At 34.7% G+C, this 9762-nt stretch overlaps 2 protein-coding genes across 6 annotated transcripts in view; one reads left to right on the top strand and one right to left on the bottom strand.

The window, feature by feature from the left end:
- The window catches only part of LOC115233387 (phosphatidate phosphatase LPIN1), a 20109-nt gene that overhangs the window by 6428 nt on the left and 3919 nt on the right, over window positions 1–9762 (bottom strand). For all 5 annotated transcript variants that reach the window (XR_003883773.1, XM_029803769.1, XM_029803768.1 and 2 more), the window contains exon 2: window positions 410–1293. Coding sequence is in view for 4 of the 5 variants with exons in the window: in XM_029803769.1 (XP_029659629.1) it covers window positions 410–598 (189 nt within the window). In the remaining variant the exon portion in view is untranslated. The remainder of the gene's footprint in view (window positions 1–409; window positions 1294–9762) is intronic.
- Window positions 4642–9762, top strand: part of LOC115233388 — a 34965-nt gene continuing 29844 nt past the window's right edge. Inside the window, exon 1 of the mRNA XM_029803775.1 lies at window positions 4642–4688. The gene's annotated coding sequence lies outside the window, so the exon portion shown is untranslated. The remainder of the gene's footprint in view (window positions 4689–9762) is intronic.

Genomic DNA, 9762 nt, shown 5'->3' with positions numbered 1-9762 from the left:
TATATATATAAAATATAATTTTCTCATATTTATTTTATTTCAATATAATAAAAGTATAAATGTCCAAGAAACATATATAAAGAAAGAAAAGCTTCTCTTGAAGAAAAAAAGAAAAAAAAAACTTTCAACATGAAAGAAATAATATACTTTAATACAGGCAAGGAAATATTATTTTATATGCAAATGTTATATATGTATAAATCGCATTACAATCTCGAAAATATTTCTTTCAGTAATCACTCCCAGAAAATATATTTAATATCATATAATATATATATATAAAAACAAGAATAATATATAGCAGTTATCTGTAAGCATTTGTAAGCAGCACAATAGGGCATACATAAGTAATATTATTGATGCGCTTACATGGTAATAAATTATCGCTAATTAGAAATGTTTGACTCACCACTTTCGCCCTAGAGCGAAGTACGCCAAGTTTGCCGAAACGAACATGAAAGGGCGAGCACGTGAAGGTGCCGTCCGGCTGCTCGATAACGATGACGTCGATCGCACCAGTGAGGGTCGCGGCGTTTATCTCGTTGTAGAAGAGACGGAAGTTGCTGATGATCTTGGCGATATAGTTCATACTGTACATGTCCAAGCCCGCGCACTACAGGTCGCGGAAAACGACCGACGAGATTAGCGGAGTACTATTCGAAATTCGCGGCGTACAGACGTACTCGTAAAGCTAAAGATTTCTCTCTCTCTAACGCGAAAGAGAGAGAGAGAGAGAGAGAGAGAGACTAGAGGGATTAAAAGTCAGCGAGGATCGAGATTATTCCACGTTTCGCGGATTTATCTCGCGTCGAGGAGTCACGACACCTCGTCGACGGTTTCCTGTCAGTTTCTCGCCGCCCTTCGATCCAGATGACACCGTTCGACGAAACGCGACGACGATCCACCGACGACGCCGTTACCGCGACGGCGAGCTGTCAAAGTGTCGCGTTCGCGGACACTTCACACTGTACGTACCGTTCGCGCGAATTTCGATCGAGGATAGACGATTCCCTCGACGTGATCTCGAGACGCCGAAGATGCGAGAGAATCCTGACGATGGAACGAGCGACTCAAACGGGAAAAGCGGAGGCCGTCTCCGCGGATCCTTTGTTCCTCTCTTCCCTTCAAGCGTACGTTGATAAGTGCGCCTGGCACTGCCAGCAGACAGTAGTCCGAACTGACGTTGAGCGGGGTCACGTGATCCCGGCCGAGCCAATCGGCGTGGCTGCCGCCCGGTGGTCGATACGGCGGTCGACGCGACGTTAGCGCGCCTTTCGAACCGGCACGGATTTCCTGGAACAAAGAAACGTAATGTCATGCTCATTTGTTCTCCTGTCCGAGCGTGTATGTACGACGATCGATCAAATTCACATCGAGCGAGATATTACTTGTCAGTGAGATAACTTCAAGTGATTCAGGATAAAGAGTTTTTCTTACCCTCTATTACTCGTACTAGTTAGTTATACTTTATGTTACTTACTTTTTATGACCATAGGCGTCGATACAAGCCTATGGCTGGTATTCATAGTCAGTTCTTATATTTAAGACCGTCTTAAGCACAATCTTAAGATGTCCTAAACCAATCACAGAGCCGTATTAGCATCTTAAGACGGTCTTGAAATAAGAACTGACTATGAATACCGGCCTATGACTTTCGAGGAGAAAAAAAAATAGAGCCGCTTAGGCTTTAAATATAAAGGGCATCTCGACTCGGTAATAACATTTGCGGAGATTCAAGTTTTAATTTCATTAGAAATCAGTCACGATAAAGTAATTTCTCGAGAGGAACGAGAACGGAACATCCTGAAGTTGCTGATGTTAACTTGGGTGAGTTAGAAAAATCACTGCAGTTTGCATACTTGTTTGAATCGTCAACGGTTTTCGCGATATTTCGTTCCGATCGGATCGAACGAACGACGTTCTCCGCGATCGCGCGTTAAAATTTCGTTAACTTTTAGGTAAGTTATCCAACGAAATAGCAACGACTGAAGCTAGCAATGTGATGCATCAATCCTTCGTTGAGGATAGCTCGGTCGAAGTCCCGTCTCGCAGAAATCCGATATGTGTGAGCTTGAATCGGACGAGTTTGCGCCAATTAACGGCTATTAGGTAAGGATATCGATTCTGTAATTCAAGTGAGGGTGAAAATTACAAAAATGAGTGAATTCACTAGAAAATTCATAATTTCATTAGTCCAAACCTAGTAAATACACTCATTTTTGTAATTTTCACTCTCATTTGAATTACAGAATCGATACCAAGGTCACAAGTTAGTTGTTAGTTCAGTCGTTTGCAACAAGATAATCTTGTTTGAAAGAAGCCGTGGAATAATCAGACTAACATTTTTCGATCGATAGATTTTGCACGATCGATATAATCGCGATATATTTTAATCTTCAATATATGAGTCGTTCTTATTGGATTAAAAACGAAAGTTTTTCTGGGAATAGCCATATTTTGCGATCAATATCCCAATGAGCAGACAATACTTTTGAAAATGTTTTTAAAAATTCTTGAAAAACATTTTTATAAGCAATAAATTAATAGGTTAAAAATCCCCTTTTAACCATTAAAAAAATATTTTATGTTAACATTTATATTAACATTTATATTAACATTTGCTATTTCAAACAAATATTTCATGTAAAATAAATAATTAATAAACATTAAATAAATATTATTTTTTGCAATCAATTGTATAACGTACAATTAATGAACAATAAATATTAAAAATATATTTAAAAAATATTGTCTGCTTATATATTGGGATTAAATTAGTTAAGATCGTCGGTTATTTTGGCCAGTTGTCAATTTCGTTCGATAAAAGTAATCACAAAAAGATCGTGTTCCGAAATTCACTGCCAGTATTGAAAAACTATAGTTCACGTTATATATATTGTAAATTTCCAGTACTGGCAGTGAATTTCGGAACATGACCAAAATTTTCGCCCTGAAGTTGCCTCGCACTGATGTTAATTTAAGTGAGTCAGAAAAATTACTGCGACTTGCATACTTGTTTGAATTAACGGTTTTTGCGACATTTCGAACGAACGACATTCTCCGCGGTCGCGCGCTAAAATCTCGTTAACTTTTAGGTAAGTTATTCAACGAAATAGCAACGACTGAAGCCGACAATGTGATGCATCAATCCTTCGTTGAGGATAGCTCGATCGAAGTCCCACCTCGCGAGAATCCGATACGTGAGCTTGAATCGAACGAGTTTGCGCCATTAACAGTTATTAGGTAAGGTCACAAGTTATTTTAGTTCTTCGCAACGAGATTATCTGGTTTGAAAGAAGTGGAGAAATAATCAGGCAAACGCCTTCGACCGGTAGATTTTGCGAGATATTTTAATCTTCAATATATGAGTCATATTTATTGGATTAAAAACAAAAAAGCTTTTCCGGGAGCAGCCATATTTTGCGATCAATATTAAATTAGATAAGGTTGTCGGTTATTTTGGCCAATTGTTAGTTTCGTTCGATAAAAATAATCATATAAAATTTTCGCCCGGAAAAATACAATAATCGATGTTGAAGTTAAAAATAGTGGAATATTATAATATTATAATATTTTCAATCTTAAGTCGTTATTTAAAATTCTGATTATCAAATTTCAATTTCGAATACAATTTCATCAACTTGCGTGATATATCGAGATACATATTGTGTGCCTTCTTTTTACGACAGCTTCTTTTATAGTCTTTACAGACAAAATAGTAATGCCAATGTCTTCTTTCTTTCAGATAAACTTGATATGAATAACACAGCAGACTGCATGGCGACCTATTTAAGGATAATCAAAACAAACATCGTAATAGTTCGGAATTTCCGTTCTCGTCTTTGCCTCGACATAATTTAGTAAGTAAAAATAGCCCCAAAAAATCTCCATTCTAGAATGACTACAATATATAAAAAAAAAATAACGATTAGATACTCACATAGACTATTTTAATCAAATGAAATATTGACTTATATATTCTCTTATATTTTTTTATCTGTGCTTAATTCTATTCCAAATATTATTTCATATCTGTCACATAAAATATTGCAATACGAATAAAATGATAATATAATAAAAAAGATAAATAATTAACGTTTTAAATTCAACTTGAAAAAATTTGATACTATTTATTATGCTTATACTTTTTAAACAAATAATATAACAATTGTAACAATAAGCATTTTTCATTTAATAATAGGAATCAATTTTAAAATGATCTTTTTAGATTTTAATATTAATTTTTTATTTAAATTGAAAAGATTGAGAATTAAAAATTAATATTTAAAAGTTTAACTTGCTGTAAATTTAAAAGATTAGCATATTTTACGTGGTAATTTGCGATAAATTAACATTTCAACCTTCGTAAGAAATGATTATACGCCATAAAAAGCATGAATATAAAAGATAATCTAAATATTTCCTATTTACTTGACAGCCATTTGATTGTCGAGTCGCGCTGTAGGCGGTAATATAAAAATCTTGAACATTGTACTTTGGTCGCCACGCAGCTTGCGTGTATCTACGTGTAATTGCGTGCAACTGGCATTATCAAGGTTTAATGACGGCATTGTCTATCCTTTTTTGTACAGCGGAGGATTTCTCGTGATTGAACGATCGCTCATACGACTCAAAGGTCTATCTCGATACAAAAGCAGTCCAGATGTTTGCGGGCATCCCGTTGCATGGTGAGTCATAAACTTAAAAAAAAAATCTTATTGCTTTCCTTGACTACACGTTTAAGCATAAATAATGTTTGTTTACGCGGTTTTTATCGCATAATGATTATCTAGCGATTTCTCAGATTTCTCAGATTCTTGGCGATATTTCTCACAAATTATATTTTCCAATACGGAAAACAGCATGCACACATTGTATTGCGAATCCAAATTTTTGGATTCCTTTATGCAAATTGATACTATTTTTTTATGTAACAGTTTGCATTTGCATTTGCGCCATACACACATTAAATCTGTGTGCAATCTATCTCATTATCTTCTTATAATTTTACTACCACGAATTTTTGCAGCTAATTTTATCGCTAATTTTACAATCATATTTAGCAGTCATTATTTACGTCATTATTGCACACGTAACATAATTAGCGATTACAAAACTATCAAATTCCAATCCAGATCCAGACATTTTATCACGCGGATATATAAGCATAAAATTCATTGATAAAAAATTATCGTTTAATGCAAAGAGCGGAAAAGAGCGATTAATCCCGCTAACTCTCTGATTCGATTCTCATACTGCGAATAACAATCGTTACGAGGCAAAAGTTTGGTCTTTGGCTAATAACACTGTAAAAAGGTCGATCACTTTCCTGCGGCTTGCGTAAAAGAGAAGGTTGCACGCGCGAGTAAAACGCGCGCGCGTAGTGACGGGATCTGCCGTGCGCTTTCTGCTCGTAACGTAACAAATTATTTACCATCTGCATCGCCTCTTACGAAACTATGCATTCTCCCGGCGGATACTCCTCGACTTATCCCCCGAATTTTGATAAAAGAAAACAAAATTGCATCAGCTTGCGTTAATTTGAAAACATATCCTTGTATGACATTTGCATGCATAAATTAATGCTTGTTGTTTGCTTCGGTTTCATCTCAAGGATATATGCGTATCATTTTCTCGTGTGTTAAATTAATCTAATTTAACGTTATTTTGAAATTGATTAAAATTATCTATGGAGAGGAATAGAAAAAACAGGCTGCAATAATACTGTTAGATATTCGATGTAGACATAAATAATTGCTTTTTTATCTTTATATGGATTATATAACAATCTTTTGCGAAAAGTTCAGCGGTTGAAATTTCAATGCAAGATATCTGGTTCGAGAGCCATAAAAGTTGTTGATCGTGTGCTCTCCTAGAAAATATGCGACCTCTCATTTCATCGTCTTCGCAATGAAAGATATCTATCTCTTTGACCGATGAATAAGAAAGTTTGTCATACAGAGGTTCTCAATCTATCCCGGTATTCTTTATAAAATACAATCATTATTTTTATCGAGCAATTATTATTATTTATCTCTTTAGAAGAATGTATTTTCCAATTACATTCTAATATATTTTTACATCGTTAAAAATCAAAACGAGAACGAGCATTCTTGTGAGCGAGTGTTTCTGACATTATCTAATCTTGTGCAATAAGAAACGGGCGGAAGAGAAAGAGAAATAAAGGCCTAGACTCGACAGCGCTGGACTGGTTTCAAAAAGCTGTACAATTATTTCCGTGAAATTTTATATATACATTATTCGGAACTTTCTGACATGACGTCTGTCTGCTTCGTGACATTGACGTGACAAGTGCAAATATCATTAACGTCTACGTCCTATCGATAGGGGAGGGAGATGCTTAAGAGCCCTATTAATAGCCGCGAATAACGAAATGTTTAACATTGATCGGTCCCGAAACAAGCCAAATCGATATCTCGCGGATTGCTCGGGATATTTATAAATGAAAGTTGTGAAATGTTTACCAAATTCGCGGATCGTAAAACTGCGCAGAAGTTAGCCTAATTAAAATTTATAATTTCTACGAATATCTCGATATTTGAATATGCATTATACATATAAATTTCACGTCCTTTATTTTATCGTTTACAAAAGACTCACGCATATATACGTCATACGTCATGCCTTGTACCTGACACGTTTTCAATTCACCTTTGTTCGTAACATAACGGAACAATTGCAATACACAGATTATGCCAGTTATTCCCACGCGAGCAATTATCCGTTAAAAGTATATCGATCGATGAAATCACATTTTGCGCTCCTCTCGGAACGAGACTAAATGCAAATTTAAATACTTGGACGGTCGCCTGAACGAGAGTACGCTGCCGCCAAATGACAAAGACAAACGATCGCTCTCGTTAAGCGGATTGACAATTGTCACGCGAGCTTTTAATTCTTCTCGATATCAGCGAATATCACAAGTACTTTCTCAAATGTTCTCTTTTACCTCGATACATTGACCTGCGATATTTCTAACAATTTTATTACGTAATCTTATCTGTCTATTGATACCGCGAATATGCCACAACGATTTTGCAAAGCATTTGGCCGATAGCCAAAAATCTCGCGAAAAACTTTGCCAAAATGAAAACCTTGAAGTCTCGTATATATAACAAATCATTGTTAAATCGTCGTCGCCTAAATGAGTGATTTTTGAGCAATTTTTGTCTTTATTTGTGATCATAGATCCCTCAGATTATTTAATATTTGTAACAATGATAACAATGCCACAATAAAAATAAAATTTCGTTTTGAAGATTGATATATGCAAAATAATTTTTATAAATAAATAAAATAATCATGAAAAAATTAATATCCTTTCCTAATTTCAGACGAGATTAAGAATATTAAATAACAGGTTTCTTGCGAAAAAGATTTTTGTGAAAGAATTGATAATTCTTTAACGAATATAAGAAGCATGAAAATAAATACCTTTTATCTTTAATATACCGTCATGAGTCATTGTCTATTTGGAGCTGGTCAAAGTCACTTTTTAAAGAAAATACGTGGAAAGATATCGCAAAACCACGCAATATATATGACGTTGAAATTCTGTTATCATAAAAGACTTCCTTTATTTCACGAAATAATGATTATATAAAATTATATTTTTCACATATTTGAACATAGAAACTCAAGCTTTCTCAATTTCGAAAGAATAAGCCACCTTATTAACAATCATTGTTTGTAATATTCGCAACCGATACTATCTGTGTAAAAGATACATCATGATTCGTGATACGTTGCGAAATGCGCCTTTAATTAAGATCACTCTATCAGGATCGCGAAATTAATACGCTCGACTGTTACCTCGCGCGATTATTCGACAAACACGCACCGGTGATTAACTGTGTCATCGGTATTTCTCGCGATTAATCATTCTCGATTCGTATCGCAATCGCACGCGCCAAGCTTATCATTGGCAGACCAGTTTTCGACAAGTTAATTTTCCACCCAGCTGCACGATGTTTGACAGACACGTGCAAGTTTGTCAATAATGCAACTTCCCAGATTTGTTCGCGACAGTGTTATTCAGCATGAATTTACATAATGGTTCTACATGCACAGATGGTCCAACATTGAGTGCGAATTAATACTCGCAGGAAAAGTAAATCGATCGTATAAAGTCAAAAGCTGTTTCTCTATGCGATCTATTGCGATCTAAAAATCATGCTGCGATTAAATTACCTTTGTGACTGGTTTTCGCAAAAATCCTGAAAATAATAAATTGCGTGTTTAACGAGCTCGCGAGATCGACTTCCGGTATCTCTTATCAAAATTACGACGATGTAGCTTTCTCGGATTAATGTTGCGAAATTCTAATTAATATTCATCGCATCTCTATTAATTATCAAGTATATAATTGGCTGCTCCATTTCTTGAAAAAAAATTAAAAAGATTAGGAATCTCTCCGTGGCACGATTCTTATTTTAATAATATTTTAACATTAAAAAGTCGAGCTGTATAAAATAGATTTATGTGATGCAAATATATATTGATATTTAGATATAAAATATTTTGTTTTCACTGGCTTATTTTCCATCTCTGAACGTGATCTAGGTTATACTCACAATTTTCACGCTGACTTACTTTGATATATTCTGGCCTGTACTCTTTAATTTATTGCATCTTCACTCTGAAGCTATTCCTTGTTCTTACGGTCTAATATCTCGTGTTGTTGATGCGATATGCAATTACCGTGAGAGAAAACAGCGGATCTCGTGACCCGTTGTTTTGAGATTGAAATGATTTCGCGTGACCGACATCGCCGATCAACAACGACTTAAAAGTAGAATATTTGAACGACGACAATTGGCCTTCGTCCAGGTAAATTCGTTTGGCCATGGACCTGGCACTGAATACACGTGTTTGCGACTATTTTCGATCATTTCCGCTGATGAGGATAATTTCGAGATTACGAGAATGCAATAGATACAAAAATTTTATTTTTTAAATAAAAAAGGAAGAAATAGAAAAAAGAATGGAAAAAGTCAGATGTTCGATAACCGATATTTAATTATTCGACATTAAGTGTTCGAAAATATAATATAATATGTTAAGTATTCTGAAATTTATGGTAATCCTTTTAGTGTTTTATTAATTATTAATTTAAAAATACGGTACATAGTGTATTTATATAGCTGTCTATGAATATTCATACTTTTGAATACGCCAATCTTTTATTTGTGGCTCGTTTATACGAAATACATCTTCTTGCGACCCAGACATCCCAGGTACAAAGTCTGGTATATCTCTAGCCTTGAGCTTCGTTGATTCAGCGCTTCTCTCACCGAAATAAGATCAAAGCACAGGAAACACAGAGCTGGTTTTCCCGAAGCCACTGCCACTGCACGCACACGCAGCCAATGAAAATGTTATGCAATAGGCGCATTCACAAGAAAATTCTCATTCTCGAGAACATTCTTTGATCCTGTCTATTCGTGTCTCTTTTCAGCATGTAATGACACTGCATTATTATATCATAATCTCTCATCATATCAAATAATATAATATAAACAATCAAAGAATTATTTCATTTAAATTCACGATTTATTAAGAATAATTCCTCATTATATTTATTAAATATAATTTAACAAAATAATATTTTTTTCCCTACGTTACAATTATTTTGAGATAATTTAATATATGCAATTCTTTTATAATTCGTTTTTTTTTCTTTTCTTTTTTTTTTTTTTTTTTAATAAAGATGTAGTAAAAAAAATGTTATCACAGGTTCTA

Source organism: Formica exsecta, unplaced genomic scaffold (assembly GCF_003651465.1).
Source record: "Formica exsecta isolate Colony F162 unplaced genomic scaffold, ASM365146v1 scaffold174, whole genome shotgun sequence".
NCBI classification, from domain to species: Eukaryota; Metazoa; Arthropoda; class Insecta; order Hymenoptera; family Formicidae; genus Formica; species Formica exsecta.
Note: the sequence above shows the minus strand (reverse complement) of the source record. Positions and strands in the feature narration are given on the sequence as shown.